The following is a 17,044-nucleotide window of genomic DNA, read 5'->3' as shown; positions in this document are numbered from 1 at the left end:
AAGCTATATCCTGCTAATCGACTAGGTGTTCCTCCATACTATGGACTGCAATTTGGCACTGAGATACCTGAGGTAGCTTTGAAATAACAGGCTCCATTAGCAACAATAACCATTGTATATTTGAGCACATTTGAACTCAAATATAGTCTTGATGAAGAAGAGGCAGTGTTAAGTTGTACTGTAGGTTGATATTTTTCATGACCTCTTCTCATCCAAAAAAACCCTGGATCAAACTAAACATTGGCTGGCAGGACAATACGCAGTGTTTTCTGACGACAAAATATGCTAGGTATATGTGCATAATATCCATGCGAGGTAGTTTTTGTATCTGGCTTTAAAAACAAGGGGTTTAGGTGTTAAAGGTTGAGGAACAAATGAATGAGTCCTTTCTTCTATGGCACACAGAGAGCTTTTCCTGAACAGCTGACTGTTCTGAAGTGACTTCGTTGTGTGGTACATGCACTGGGGAGAAAAGCAAGACATGTCGCATCGTTTGCTGCAAACCCCAAATATATTTTGACACATGATTCACGTTTCACAACATGTTGAAGTTGGGGTTATCCGTTGATTGATTAGCCTACTGTGTGTTTGGGTTATGCAGTATGATTGAGTGAATTCAGTCTGTACACAGAAGCAAATATTTACTCTAAGATTTCTGATTATTTTTATCATAAACCTTTTTATTCACCACTTTTCATCAGAATTTTAGTGTATGAAATGTGTGCTGTGACACTGTGTGCATTTTTTTATAAAAAGATACCTGTCTTTTAATGCTTGTATTTAAATTCTGATATATGAGACAGTTCCTATGAGATAGTATCACAGACATTTTACAAAGGTACTGAAATATGAATTAATCAAGTTTTAAAACTCATATTCTTTCTCCAGTGTTATTAGATTGCTAAAGCTGTTTTTAGAGAAAATGGTGGGGGATGCTTTACAAGAGAATATATTGTGGCATTCTGAGGCTCACAAGAGCTACAAGAAATTTTAGCTGGCTTTGGAGGTGGGAAGTTTTAAAACTGAGCAGGTGCCTGCATTTTGGTCTAGCATAAGTCTAATTTACTCTAAATCTGTATTTCAGAATCCAGTTGGTAAGACCATTCTTAACAGCAATTATTTGGTAAATATGTTAACTTTACGACGTGTTCATATTCAGGGCTAAATCTAAGTATTACAAGATTTTGAGGCGACTTAATGTCATACAATGTATGCAACTAAGACAAACTGTAGTGGCCTTTATTTTAAAAACTGACAGTCTCATGATTCCGTTGTAGAATGGTGAAGCAATTGTACTACAATTTATAAGAACAAAATATATATGTGGAAAAAGTGTGTTACTCTTTGATTTTTACAATGGGTACAATAGGAAGAAGAACCATTTATGATGGTGTGACAAGGAAAGGGAAGAGGAAAAGATTTATACAAACTGTCGTATAAAACTTTCTGATTTAAGATTAGAATGTTTTCTTATGGCAATTAAAGAATGCTATGGCTTATGATCTTGACATACTGGCCCAGTAGGATGAATAGAAAATTCCTACTGTTTCCTAAAGTCGGTGGGTTTTGTGTCCATATTTAGGCTAAAAGCTTTATTCTTTCATTATTATACTGTTACGAGTAATTCTGTCAAAATAAATGTTGCATTTTGGGAGTCAAAATGTACCCTGTAAACTTCTTACTTGCTGATGATATTAAGAATAACACACAAAATGGAATGCAATGCATTAGAGACTTATGAAGAAAAAAACTAAGAACAGCTATTCTAGGATTAAACTGAGTGATATTAAAGTCTTTACATAATCATGGTCTTGCATAACCAAGGACATATTTGTTTTTAATGAGTAATCTAATTAATAAGGTGAAAACTGCATGTCAAAATCAAAAGAAAAATAAATTCTAGCACATGGAATTTGTCTGTTATGTTTGTGTATTCTTTGGCTGTGTTAAGGAGTTTTTTACCTTTAATCTGTGCCAAAAATTTGTAGACATGATCTCCAATGTCTGCATGGGAATTTGGGTTTGGAAATACTGAATTACTGTTATTTAGATAACACAGTCTCGCTCTATGAAACTTAGTCTGAACTTATGATGAAATAATTGAGGTTCTATCAAGAGATGTGTTTTCTTCCTGGAAATATTTCAGTTCCGTAAGCCGAGCATTGGTATCAGAGAGTCAGGTATCTGGAAACTATTTCTGCAACTATCAGGAGATTTAGAAAGTCAAGCAGCGGTATGGATACTTTGCACAAGAGGGACCGCTTTGAGCAAACCCCAGCTTAGCGCAGTAAGAACTATACATACACAGTATGGTATAATGTCTTTCAAGAGGAGTAGGTTTTAGTATGCTTTTGAAAGAAAGAAACTTGCATTTGCCTTTCAGCTACAAGCCTATTCTTTCTTGTCCCTTAAAGAATAAAAAATAAGGATAAACAACTGTGATTGATAAACAATAATTCATAATTTTTTTTAACTTTTCCTAAGCATGCCTCTTACTAACATGAATGCTTCCTTTTTTGCCAACCTAGCCATAAAATCAATGAATGACAACCTTACTGTAGCTTTCTTATTTTGTGTTTGCACTGTGTATTATTTTTAAAAAGCTGATTATAGAAAAAGAAGAGAAAATTGCTTTCACTTCAGATAAACTACTGGTTTAGAGGAAATAAAGCCTTATGTTGAAAGTGTGTTGGATAATACCCTTTTGGCTAAAAAAGTGCCTATTACTAAAAAGAAATCTCACAAGACAGAAAATGCACTTAATTTAGCTTGGAAAGTTGAACTAAGCCTTTCAGTTTCATATTTGTGCTTTATTCACTGCAGCATGGCTGCACATGCTTTCTAAAGGGAGTGCTGTGAAAGGATTAAAATGTTTTTTTCTCTTGGTGAAAACGTTTTTCTTTCTTATGTGACACAAATGGGGCATACAATTGTCAAGTCTCACTTTTTCTTCAGTCTTCTGCCCCAGTAACAGAAGCTTTAAAAATGGACAATCTTTTTTTTTTTTTTTTTTTTTTTTTAGTATGAGATACACACCAAGTATTTCTAAGGAGGTGTCCCTTTCTTTTCTTTCAAATTTCAGACATGGGACACAGAACTGGAGAGATCTGCAGAGTCGTGGGCTGAAACCTGTCTATGGGAGCATGGGCCTGCAAGCCTTCTTCCATCAATTGGACAGAATTTGGGGGCACACTGGGGCAGGTAGTTTAAGATACTATTTTATACTATATATTTTTTATTTAAGTCTAACAAAATTTGTTTGTTACTTAAAGGAAGAATGATAGAAGCTGCAACTTTTGAATGATCTAATAGACTACTACTGGCTTTCATAGGTACAGACCTCCAACATTTCATGTCCAAGCATGGTATGATGAAGTAAGAGATTTCACGTATCCCCATCCTCATGAATGCAACCCATATTGTCCTTACAAATGCTCTGGTCCTGTTTGTACACATTACACACAGGTATGTAGGTGGGTTTGGTTTTTGTCAGCTATGGAGAAGAGTGGTTGAGACCTCCAGTTAGGTTGCTGTATGACACGTAGAACATATTAATCTTGCAGTATAGACCATAGCACTAAACCACAAAAGGGGCTGCTTGTTATTAGACTCCATAGTTAAAAGCATTGGGTATAGGTGACATAGAGTAGGGTTTTCATGTGAATCTTTAGATTTCATCCTCATAAATATCACTTCCTTAACAGGACTAAGGAAGAAGCTTACAAAACCCAGCATTAAATTGAGTGTTACTGCTCAGTGCACTTTGCATAATCCAGTCTCTGTGCTGGTATGCTGGTAGTCCTTTCTGTAATATGCTGAAGAAACAGCACATTTAAAAAAAAAAAAAAGTTTTCTTAGGTGAATTCCTCAGATTAAAAAACAGTTTTTAACATGTTGCTTTAACTTCAGCAAGGTTATGAAATTGCATAGGAACTAATTTATTTGGTACTTCTGAACTCTGTGTATCTAGCCTGAATTTTTCCAGAGGGGACCAGTCATGTTTTCAGTGAATGGGAAATACATGATCCTCAGATTATACTAAAATCCCCATAGAATTTTCAATATAATATTAGAAAACTTCTAAATTATTAATTTTTAAACATTTTTTTTCTGTTTACTAGCACTATTTCCTATTGTATCTAATCTTAAGACTCAGTTACCTCCATATTCTTGTTTACCATTTCTGTAAAAATACCTTTAATTACACGTATCCATTACATGCAAAATCTACAATACATATATATAGTTCTTTGTGGTACTAATTCTTCACAGTACCTATCTCTTTCAACTCCTATATCCTGCTGGAACTACACAGTTGGCTTATCTTGAATTTATAAAAGTTTAACACCTGTCATATTTGTCTAATTTGAACATTCCAGCCTTTGTTGTTCAGATCATTTTGAGATCTGCAATGAAAATTGTTTCAACAGATGAGTAAAGGAGCACAGCCACCTTAGCTTGCAAGGACAGGAAAGCATATTAATTGAAAATCCATGACTTGAGTCTTTTCAGTGTATGAGTTTTTTTGTGAATAGTTTTATTGTTTATGTTACCTCCTTTCACTGCTGACAAATATCTATTCTCTCAGTCTAACCAATCTAAACCCTTCTGGGTCCTTAGGTTGTGCTGAGAACTCCAGGGCACAGGAACCTAACATCTAACTCATGATTATTAATTGTAATTCCAAGAATCAGTTCTTCAGACCATGTTTTATAGATATTTTCTACACTTCCAAATATATGCTTAGACCATTTACATATAATAAGAGCCATATCTTTTGTATCAAAGTAAAGCTTTTCTTTCTAATAAGGATATAACTGCATGGCCTTTTGGCCGTTGTAATTAGGTCACTTCAACCCATTTATAACAGAGGGGAATGTAACATCACTTTTGGAATTTGAGTTTTATACGTTTAAGTTTGGAGACAGTTTTGATTTTATGTTACTCAGCTTTGGTTTTCACATGTCTTTCTCTTTCCTTTTCCATAGGTTGTTTGGGCTACAAGTAGCAGAATCGGTTGTGCAATAAATTTGTGTCATAACATGAACATCTGGGGGCAGATTTGGCCAAAAGCAGTCTATCTTGTATGCAATTATTCTCCTAAGTAAGTAGGCTGACACCCAAAAATATCTTGAGGGGGCAAGATGCTTTATAATAACCCAGGAAACAATCTGAAAAGAAATCAGTCTGGGTGTTCTATTTTTTGTACTGTTACAAAGCAGAGCGTTGTTCCCAAGGCAGCCTTTGGCTGTACAAATACTCTTGTGATTTTCTAGAGCTTCAGTTTTCTGGCCTGTGTTTTAGCATACAACATCAGAGATCTTTGTTGTAGTGTGATATTTGTCTGAAAATTAAATGTATCTCCCCATTGTGACTTTAAGGAATGTGTAATATGAAGCCCATGGTTAAGATCAAATTCTATAGGATATTCTATTTAGGAGAGTGGAGCCTGTTCTCATGTAATTGAGGAATTTAGTCTTATGGTGCTATGCCAATCTGAAAAGATCTTATGGTAGTACTTCAGGTTTTTTTCATGGACTTTTCAGTTACTTCCTGTGCATTTGGTATAGAATCATAGAATCATTTAGGTTAGAAAAGACCTTTAAGATCATCAAGTCCAGTCGTTAACCTAACACTGCCAAGTCCACCACTAAGCCATGTCCCTGAGCACCACATCTACACATCTTTTAAATACCTCCAGGGATGGTGACTCCACCACTTCCCTGGGCAGCCTGCTCCAGTGCTTGATAATCCTTTCGGTGAAGAAATTTTTCCTGATATCCAGTCGAAACCTCCTTTGGTGCCACTTGAGGCCATTTCCTCTCATCCCATCACTTGTTATTTGGAAATATCAAAAAAATGTTATTGTCCTAAGTGTCTGATGGTTTTCATCATTTATTTGTTCACATATTAAATGCTGTTTAATGTTCATATGTTAATTTATTAAGGCATGTTTTGCTATTTTTTTTTTTTCGTGTAAAGGGGTAACTGGTGGGGTCATGCTCCTTATAAACCTGGCCGCCCTTGTTCTGCATGTCCCCCTAGTTTTGGAGGAGGTTGCAGAGAAAATCTTTGTTACAGAGGTATGTACTATTTCAACAGTACAACTATAAATGGGAAGAGACATGTAACCTTTCTTTTGCTTTCTTTCCTCATTATGCTTTAACATAGTGGACTAGAATATATTATGCATGTGCCCAAAAACCTGGTAGGGGCCTACTTTACTATGATGAATGAGATAATGTACTTAAGGTACGTGAGGCCGAGCCACACCAGAGGGAGTGGAGCGTACTGAACTCTTGCTGATTTAAGTGCCGATTGAGGTCTTCTAGTACACAAAGATGTAGGCTGTCGCTGGGTGCTATTTGTATGCCTTTTTGTAATTTTAGTGGAAGTCTATGCAGTCATTTATTTATAGGGAAACGTTATCTCAGTGACATAGCCATGTGCATTACTATAAGAAGAATCAAGAACTAGACTAGAAGACATTAGTAATTAAACAAAATATCAGCTGGGACGATTATTAACTTCTTACAATTTTCAAAATGCTATTCATATTTTATAGCATTGAAACACGGCATGTTATGAAGCTGCTGTTTCTTTTTGGTTTACTCTGTGTACAAGTAATTTAGCAATTTTTGTTAATAACTTCTGAAATTTCTATGGACCATAAAATCCGCACAAGTGTGCCCAAATATCTTCCTTATGGTTCTTGCTTAAGTAAGAAATGTAGATTCAGTGATGAGTATTTCAAAATTATTTTCATTATATATGAATAGAAAGACCTCATTTTCAGGTGTATGTTTTTATGAAATCAGCTTCTTCAGTTACAAGTCACCTATGAAGTTGGTGAAACTATTCCAATGTATAATAGAAATATCATCTTTGTTCTATTGGTTTTCTGATAGCATAAAGGTACTAAAACAGGAGTGTTAAGAGCATTTTCATACACATTTAGTTCTGCTGCCTGTGCTAGAAAAAATCTACCTTTTATCAGCATCAGAAACATGTTTGAGATGTATTATTAATCTTGAGGTCTTCAACTTATGAAGCAGTGGAAAGTTTTCCTTGGTTTCTTGCTTGTATTCATACACCATTTTATGAGAACAAAGCCATGTTACCAAAACATGGTAAAGGATTTATATTCCACAAACACTGATTTTTTTTTTCCTGAGAGATTTTTTTTTTGCCCGTTTTCTGAAACAGAGGATTCAGAAAGGCCTTATTCTCCCCACGAACCAGAAGAGGAAACCAATGAGATTGAACGGCAGCGATCCAAAGCCCAGGATGCAACGGTGCAAAGCCGGCCAAGAACTCATTCACCTTCAGGCTCCACAGGCGCTGATGACAGTGAGAAAAATGAAGTAATAAGCACACAGCAAATGTGTAAGGAATTTACCTGATTTGCAAGTGGTCAACAAATTTGAATTATATAGTATCAAATTCATTGCAGTGAAATTGCTTTTTGCTTGTTTTAGCTCAGATTGTTTCATGTGAAGTAAGGCTAAGAGATCAGTGCAAAGGAACAACTTGCAATAGGTATGGTAAATTTTACAGTTGTCATTCTGAGATTATTCTAAAAGGCTTTATTTGTATGTGAGCTGGAATATTTTCCCTTTTTGTAGTCCCAGGATTTAAGACCAAGTTGTATTTTATTTTCTTAGGTATGAATGTCCTGCTGGCTGTTTGGATAGCAAAGCCAAAGTTATTGGAAGTGTACATTATGAAATGGTAAATATATTTAAATTAGATTTTGTACCAGTAGAATGTTTAATGAAATGTCTTTTCTATTGGAATACTAGTTAAAATAATATTAAAAATTGATTTTGAAGAAGTCAATATTCCCCCAAAATAAAAGCCTACACCAAATGTTTGAGAGCATCAGATGATCTAAGTTTGCATCTGCTATTCTGCGTGTACTGTCCAAATGTACTTCATGCTTCTTATACATGCACAGAAGTAGAATTTTTGTGTCCACATACTTGCATGTAAACATGTGAAGGTGAGACTTAAGGAGAAATATATCAGTTGGTGGGTACAGTCATATAAATTGTTTCAGTAAGATAGGCCTACTTGTGTAAACTTAATGCTAACTGAAAATACATAATTTATTCTGTAGAACTGAAAAACAGTATAGGAAATAATAGCTACTGTAAACAAGTATACTGTAAATGAGTATAGTTTATCTCTAAGTAAGGCAAAGTGGTGTTTTCTTCATTTGAAATAATACCTACGTAGACCACATCAAACTTAATAGACTATCTACCAAGTTTTTAATGGCACATTGTAATTAAAACCTGTTTTTTTCCCACAAATAAATTACGATGTAAAATAGTGGTTTTGTCTGACATGGAACTGCTTTTCCTACTCTGTTTTTCAGCAATCCAGTATTTGTAAAGCTGCCATACATTATGGCATCCTAGACAATGAAGGTGGTTGGGTTGATGTCACTAGGCAAGGAAGGAAAAATTACTTTATCAAGTCTTACAGAAATGGCATTCAGTCAGTTGGGTAAGTTTTCTTAAAATTAAATTATATGGAAAGGTTTTCACCTGTTTCTTTTTATTTCATACAAAATATGTCACAGTAATAACATTTTGTTCATACTTTTTATCATAAAGAATATGAAAATGCTATAAAAAGGCATGTGGATATACAGGTATTGTATCCATTCTGAAACTTCAGCCAGTGTTTAATGGTGGACAGAAGTGATGCAATAATGATGCAAAAGAAGGTGAAATAATTTACAAAATCACTTGGGCAGTAAGTTAGAATTTGTAGTTAAATAATCTCAATATTTGGAATATTCAATTAATTCATTTGTATGTGTATATATTTATTGTAGAAAACTAGTACATACTGGCACTGAAGTAACTTGTTTTACATTTTTTGGACAAAGCTGGTAATATTTCCAGGGTTGGACCATGGACACAGCAATCTATGACAGCTAACAAGGCAATAATCTTACAAGTTTGTGTTTGAAAGTGACCGTCTTGTACTGTGCATATGAACTGGATGAATTGAGTAGAAATTACACGTCTTCCTATATGTTTGATAGTTTCAGCACAATTCCGCAATTTACATATGGAATAATACTGCATACTGTGGAAGCTTTATTTGGAGCTGTACTACACTCTTCAGGTGCTTGCCCCAAGGCTGATATATGAAAACAGATCCAAATACTTGTTGACATGCTAAAAGAAAAACCAGAAAAACAGTGCATAGAAGTGGAGAATACTTGTCTGTTTCCATATGTAATTGTCCAATGATAGGACAACATCAATATTAGCATGTTTGAATCTTAAAATATTAGTATTTGCAAATTACTCTTCACTATATCATAATGTATTCTGCAGAGCTGTACATTGCTGTCCTTATTTCTGTCTATAGTTAGTATATGTGTAATAGTAGCATGTGTGTAATAGTTAATGTAGGAGTAATATCAACCTGAAAGAAAACAGAATTTTGCTGAGTGATATATTTGGCTCAGGTGTGAACCCAAGGTTAAGGAAATGAGTAATCCTTAGAGGCTGTGCTCTCACTCTCTGCTGTGCGAACGAATGCCACACGCTATGACACCTGTCATAATTTCTCTTTTCAACAGATTTATGTAATCCAGGATAGAGAGAAACATTGACCAGGTAGACTAAATTCAGTGGTCTATAATTTGGGCTACCTGGGTAGCACTTAAGGCATTGACAGCAATCTGTTTCTTTGGATCATCTGATGATCTGACTGTGGTTTAAGTTACCCTACCTAAAAATGAAGATACAGAAAAAAATCTCTTTTTTAAATGCTCTGAGACAAAGAAGGAAGTAAATCTTGATTATATCAATACTAACATATTAGAAGCCAGCTTTCTTGCAAATGTAGGAGTAGTTAAACTGTAGAAGATCTTCAAACTAGAAGGAACTTATTTCCCATGACTTGAAATCTCTGTGTTTCTGTGCTGTATGAGACAAAATTGTATGAATGTCCAGTTTACAGAGCGTGTTTAGCACCTATCCTCTGAGAATCAGAACTCAGAGTGAGGTTTTAACACTGGGTTTTGTTTGCTGTGGGCATGGATAATTGTATCATTGCTGAACAGTAATGGCCATTTTGGTTTTGGTTCTGTGATTCAGGTGTTGTGAAAAAAATTAGATGCCTTATAAATAAAAGACTCTTAAAGGACCAAATTTATACCTTCCTATCTACAAGTATATTTCAGGAAACTCCTGCCACCATGTTTGCGCACAGATGACATAATTCTTCATTAATGTCCTATAGTAATGGACATCACCTTTTAGAGTGAATTTACAACATATTGTGATCAGGCATGAGCTTCCTAAGTCAGCCTATAAATCAAAGTCTTTGGGATAAATAAATACAATTTACCAAAGTTCAGCCTTCAAAAGGCCCATCAATAAGGCTGGGGATAATTTGCCGCTACCTGCCTCTCACCAGTGTCTCTAGATGGAGCCTTGCATAAACTACGTATCTAGTCAACGAATAGATGAAATGAAGTGGATCTTGCCTCTAGTGCATATTGCAAAACAGAAAGACAGAAAAAGGAATGTCAGTGCAACATACAGCAAACTTCCTAATCTTCAGCTCCTTTGATTTATAATCAGGATTGCTAATACAGATGTTTTTCCAACTGTTGCATTTTCATAGTATAGAATACCATTTTTAACAAAATCTCAATAAGCTAATTGACAGCAGAATACAGTGAACTATTCCCACATCAGTGTTGGACAATGCTAGGGCAACAGAAGCATGAGCTAACTCACTGGAATCCAATAAATGAGCAAATATGAAATTGGTGGGCCATACAGCTAAATAAACCAACGCAAGCAAACAGTTTCTGAATACAAATTGCAGTGCTGTGGAGCACAGAGTAATTTGCCCCAAAGGTGAATAGGGAATCATTTCCTTGGTGTTTTTTTAAATAATAAATAACTTTATGGGTGCCAAAAGCATCATCAGGTTCTTTGTTACAGATGAAAAATATTAGAATCAGAGGCATAGCCAATGAGTTAAAAGAGGAATAAAGAGGAGGAAAATAGGAGATAAAGAGGATTAAAATAGAAGTGTTCATCAATTGTAATGTAACAACAGAATATATATACCTGACTTTATATATACAACAGGAAATACATACATCTGGGTACCATATAATTACTGAGAAAACCAGACTGTTACGTGTTATACTGGGTTTTTACTGATACTGCTCATAATTGAACATAGACATAAGATCCAAAAGTAAAATTTAATGAATTTTTTCAAAAAGGCTGCCAGGAGAAACTCTTTTCAGTGTTGGAGCTCTTTGTAGGAATGAACCTTTAGGGGGAAGTGGATGATCTCTTCTGGTAGATGGATGCTTCTGAGCAACCACAGATTTTGAGGGACAAACAGATTGCATAATTTGTTCCTAGCGCACTTATTTTCTTAGCAAATTAAATTATTGAAGGAGTTTAACCTGCATTCCTGGTTTTGAAACAGATTCACTGGGAGTACAAAGTAAATCTGTCATTGCAATAAATAGATTCACAACTGGGGAGAGGGGGTGCTGTGAGTAAAAATTGATTGGGGACAATGTCTTGAGTTTATTTCTAGATTCTCTAATAAAAAATCTTCTAGCTGAAAGAAATCACTGAGATTATTTACTGACTATTTCTGTTATTTCTTTTTCAGAAAATACCAGTCTGCTAACTCATTCACTGTCTCTAAAGTAACAGGTTAGCACTTATTTCTTATAAACTCAGTACTACTTTGAGTTATGTTTTTTCTAAATAGCACATATTTATTTGTTTCTGGTTTACTTTCTTCAGTTCAAGCTGTCACCTGTGAAACAACAGTGGAACAACTGTGCCCATTTCAAAAACCAGCCTCACACTGTCCAAGGTAAAATTCTTTTGAGTTTTATTAATTTAAAGTGCTGCCACATTTTCTGTCAGTTACTAATTATCTATAGTTGTCATTGATAAAGGTGGCAACAGTAGCTGTAAAAGTGAAGCCAGAAATGTTTTACTGGTATTTTAGTCTTTGGTCAAATTAGAAGGCCAGGTAGGTAAAGATGATCTACAGGCTTTTTCACTAGGAGATTCTTACTTTCTTTTGCCCATAAAGATCTTTCTTTGGTCCCTTGGTAAACCTTAGTGAAATTGTAGTTGGTTAGACTAAAGACTGCAAAGAAAAATGTGGGTTTATTTTTCATTGTCCACTATTACATCTATGCACCTTGGGCAAAATACACTTTATTTCAGTTTATTTGCCTGTAAAACAGATACAATAAAAGGATATGATACAGACATTTATCAGAGAAGTTATCAACTTGCTTGGGAGTTCTGGAGGATAGAGTGAGCAAATACGTTTGCAAATATATATGGTTAAGGTAAGGTGTGGTCTGCAGGACAGTTAACAGCTTTAAATATATGTACCATTTCTTTGAAGCCTATGTTTTAACTCTTTGAAAGGAGCCTGTGCCACAATATTTTGAGGAAGGAAATCAGTAACAGTTTTTAAAACCATAGATGAGTCAAAGGTAAGTACACTGTAGCATGATTTACTGCAAGCTAAGCTGGAGATATCCACAGGATTACTTTCATAGCAATCCTACAGCCAATACAGGAAGCAAGTACAAAGCCAGAGCTGCTAGGAAAACATCCCTTCATGTAGCACTTGGGTCCATGGACTTGTTTGGTGTTTGGCTATGACTCCTGGATTTCTAGCTGGAAGGTGTGGAGAACTAAGCGAAGGAGTGGAATGCAGGAATGGATGGGTACAATCTCATACTTCTATCTTTTTTCTTTATTATCAAAAACTAAAATTAGCTCCATTAAGAGAAAAATAGGTTCTGTCTTTAAGAAAATTTAAAAATAAAAACAAGGTTAAAAATGACTGATTAATTGTGATGTATCAACTTAAGGAACTTCACAACAGCAGTGATTCATTCAAGATTCTGCACATGCTCTTAACTTAATTCTGAAAATGTAGTCTCAGAAGTTACAAACAGTAATCAGCTATGGCATTGTTTGCACAACCTCTTTTTTCCCCTCTCATGCCATAATCATAAATCAGCCGGTCTTCAAAAGGCCGCTTTCACATCTTGCTTACTTCAAACAAAATCTCTTTCCTAGCTGCATCAGCCTGTTTGAATTACCTATCTGGTAAGACTGTAGCATGCCCAAGTGGTGTGACATGCCGAATATTGACTGGAGCATGGATAGCATCCCCGAGAAGAGCACTTGCCCAGGGCTGCCCCATGTAGGGTGGCTCCAAAGCCATTAGTGCATGACACATTTTTTAAATAAAACAGCACAGAATAGACCTTGAGCTGACTGACACTTCCTCCTTGTAGCATATGGCAATTACCAAATGTCCTGGTTTTGGCTGGGATAGAGTTAATTGTCTTTCTGGTAGCTGGTATAGTGTTATGTTTTGGGTTCAGTATGAGAAGAATGTTGATAACACACTGATGTTTTCAGTGGTTGCTAAGTAGTGTTTTGTCTGAAGTCAAGGATTTTTCAGCTTCTCATGCCCAGCCAGCAAGAAGGCTGGAGGGGCACAAGGAGTTGGGAGGGGACACAGCCAGGGCAGCTGACCCAAACTGGCCAAAGGGGTATTCCATACCGTGTGACATCATGCCCAGTATATAAACTGGGGGGGGGTTGGCCTGTGGGGATCGCTGCTTGGGGTGTGTGCATCACTTGTTCCGTATATTCCAATCCTTTTATTATTGTTGTCATTTTATTATTGTTGTTATTATCATTATTAGTTTCTTCCTTTCTGTTCTATTAAACTGTTCTTATCTCAACCCATGAGTTTTACCTTTTTCCTTCCGATTCTCTCCCCCATCCCACTGGGTGGAGGGGAGTGAGTGAGCAGCTGTGTGGTGCTTAGCTGCTGGCTGGAGTTAAACCATGACACCAAATAAGATGCTTGACACCTTCTGTACAACTGTTAGCTTCCCACATGGTTTTCCTGTGCATTTTGGAGCTATAGCAGGCATGAATCACACAGAGTTTTTCTCAAAGGTTAACAAAATGCAATTGAATAAAGACAGTCTTTGTTTCAGTAGCTTTCTGATCTCCTAGAATCAGCTAGGAATTGCATTACTTTCCAAAGTTTTTCAATTTAGTCACAGATGCCAAGTGCTCACCCTCATTCGAATTTGCTAAATTGGCTTGCATCACCAAGTCATCAGCACCATAGCAGGTCCTCATTCTGATCTGCTTCTCCTGAGAAGGTATTCAACTGTGCAGTTTGTACAGGATTCTGTAGAAACAGATAATAATATAAGAGTGAACAGTCTCTCTTCTCACTGGCTTTTCTACTAGCCTCACATATGTTGAACAAGAGCACCATCTGCTTATCCAAAGGGAAGAAGACCAGACCTGTTGAAGTATGTTTTCAAGCACTTCATTATGAACCACAACTTACATCAGCAATGTTTTCACCCGTATTGTTAAAGCCTCAAAAACTGACAGCCTTTTAGTATTGGTATGGACCCATATGTATGCATCATCAAATTGATTTATACTCAATAATGCTGATGTTGAATATGATATAGTAATACTCCGATACCATTCTTTCTAACTGTGTGTGGTTTATTTTTGATATTTCAGGGTGTATTGTCCTCGCAACTGTATGCAGGCAAATCCACACTATGCTCGTGTAATTGGAACACGAATTTACTCTGATGTAAGTATAGCGATTTACATTACATAATATAGTAAAATATAAAATCCTATGAAAAGCTATAATGTAAAGATAATAAGATATAATATAGATATCCAGTTTTCCTCCATATGCTGATTTTTTACACAGTCTTGTCAAATGTTCTTTTTCAGAGGCTCCCATTTAAGTTAGTAATACTCAGATGCTGAAGATACGGAGTTTTTTGAAAACTCAGTGTAGACTTCAGTAGTCTCTGGACCCATATTTTCAATTTTTTTATCAAAATTCCCACTGATTTGTTCAGTATTGGCAGTGTATACTTATTTAAATCCTTGCTCTTTAGACCCTGATGCAACCATAACTTCTGTGAGATTAAACTAACCAAAAAAAATTATTCTGAAAATAAATGTCCAGAGTCTCATTACTTTGGATATTTCTCATCTGTGTAGATAGCTAAATATTTGCAGCAGGATTTTGATATATTTGTGTAAAGTATCTCACATTGTCACATTATTTTAACAGACAAATACTGTATTTTCTTCTGGTTGTTGTTCTGTTTCCTAGTCAACTTTTTTTCCCCGTCTTTTCTACATCATGTTTAGTTCTGAAGTGGGGAGAAAGAATGAAAAAAGAGTTCTTTTTTATGCCCCTCCTTTGTCATCTCTCTATGGACAAGGCGAGATGTAGTGGCAGAGAGAGCAGTTCACATTTTTACCAGTAAACTGTATGTTTTAACTGTCTTTTAGCTGTCATAAGGAATAGTATGGCAACCAGCTGGGTCAGATGATGATTTTCACTACTTTCCAGTGCTTTGAAAGGTGTGAAAATAATATGCAAATATTTATTGATCATTCCATTAGATTACCTGAGTAACTTTTCCTGAAAACACTCTTGTCCGTAAGTCATGTTACATGTGTGAGGATTACATCCAGTTCAGGAAGATAATTGATTTGTGCGTGCGGAACTGGGTCCTTAATGTGTGTAAGAGGGGCAGTGAAAATAGATTCAATGAAAGTCCATTGTGTGGAAGAAGATTTTCTTTCAGTTCTGTGGTTGCAATCAAAGGCTACAGCCAAAGTTTCCCAGTGAGTTAGAAAATACTTTGTTGTAGGAGAAAGAAGACCCATTTCTGTTTAACTTACACAGGAGAACATCTCAGAATATGAATTTGCTTTGGTTGGAGAAGTCCCAGATGACTTTAATTAGTATTATAGTTATGCTTTAAAATTATTTTAGATGTACTATCTCATTATTCATCTCCATTGTATAGAAATGTGTGCAGCCATACTGCTTTTAGGAAAAAAAGGACATAATTCAGGTAAGAAACCAGGGATGGGAGTCTTCATATCAACTTCAGATGCTGTCAGGGTAGAAATCTACACTGAAGGTGCTATTCTAGGTTATGTTTATAGTAGTTTGCAGTACATACAGTATAGTGGTAAAGGAGATAAATGGGCATCTGCAGAGCAGAATTCATTTGACCTTTTCAGAGTGTCTACCTCAGTATGAGATTAATTGCCTAATAGAGATGTCTATTCCTCTCCATTTCCTACAGAAGGGTCCTAGGGCATCTAGCTCAGGTGTAGACAGATGTGTCCTACCTATATTTGTACAGATGTTCCCATCGATGGTATCAGCATTATGTGATTTTCTACAATGTTCCTTTGTTGCTAACGTTTAAATTATTTTAAAACTCAGATACTTTTAATTGAAATTTTCACTAAATAATATGATTATTTTGTGCATTATATTACATAACTAGTTTCAGGTAAAGTATTTATAGAGAATGATCTATTTAATAAGTGTGTATTCTTTTGCAGTTTTTCATGTATTAACAGATTTGTTCATTGATATAGAGAACTTATTTGCCCAATTGTCACAGCAAATATATTTGAAATTGCAGTCCATGATCTACTTGGCTGATTCCACAAAACAGATGGGGTTTCTGTGACATTCCTGCAAATTCTTTTGTTTCAAAAATGCAGGTATATGTATATGGATGTATGCATATATGCACATGACTATTTATTTGCACTACTGCTTAGAGCACTTGCATTCAGTAAACGAAGAATATTTTTCAGAGATAATAAGAAAAAAAAGCAAATAACATTAATTGATGTGACTAATGCAAAATGTTATGTTTACAAAACCATTTTTGTAGTATACATGAGAATAATCTAGTTAAACCTTTCCTTTTCTGGCTTTGGTCTGATCAGACATTTGTTCTTAAAGTAATTTCATATTTTGCAGTGACTTCTTTTCCTCCCTGTTCCTGAAAAGAGTTGTTCTCTGGTTTATCAGTAGTGCCCCACAGAATTTTTAGCCTTTTTTCCTCCCATTCTTTTTTTCCTTTGATAGTGCAATGACAGTCCCTACCTTGATC

At 35.5% G+C, this 17,044-nt stretch overlaps 1 protein-coding gene across 1 annotated transcript in view; it reads left to right on the top strand.

Moving 5' to 3' along the window:
* CRISPLD1 (cysteine-rich secretory protein LCCL domain containing 1) overlaps positions 1–17,044 on the top strand; it is a 42,708-nt gene that overhangs the window by 17,824 nt on the left and 7,840 nt on the right. The window contains exons 2-12 of the mRNA XM_010575870.1: positions 3,083–3,201; positions 3,333–3,465; positions 4,989–5,104; positions 5,983–6,083; positions 7,207–7,386; positions 7,479–7,539; positions 7,665–7,731; positions 8,381–8,511; positions 11,677–11,720; positions 11,814–11,886; positions 14,610–14,685. Coding sequence (XP_010574172.1) covers positions 3,083–3,201; positions 3,333–3,465; positions 4,989–5,104; positions 5,983–6,083; positions 7,207–7,386; positions 7,479–7,539; positions 7,665–7,731; positions 8,381–8,511; positions 11,677–11,720; positions 11,814–11,886; positions 14,610–14,685 — 1,101 coding nt within the window. The remainder of the gene's footprint in view (positions 1–3,082; positions 3,202–3,332; positions 3,466–4,988; positions 5,105–5,982; positions 6,084–7,206; positions 7,387–7,478; positions 7,540–7,664; positions 7,732–8,380; positions 8,512–11,676; positions 11,721–11,813; positions 11,887–14,609; positions 14,686–17,044) is intronic.

Source organism: Haliaeetus leucocephalus, unplaced genomic scaffold (genome assembly GCF_000737465.1).
Source record: "Haliaeetus leucocephalus isolate CR32 unplaced genomic scaffold, Haliaeetus_leucocephalus-4.0 Scaffold506, whole genome shotgun sequence".
NCBI lineage: Eukaryota > Metazoa > Chordata > Aves > Accipitriformes > Accipitridae > Haliaeetus > Haliaeetus leucocephalus.
The sequence above is the reverse complement of the archived record's forward strand: the minus strand, read 5'-3'. Positions and strand labels throughout refer to the sequence as shown.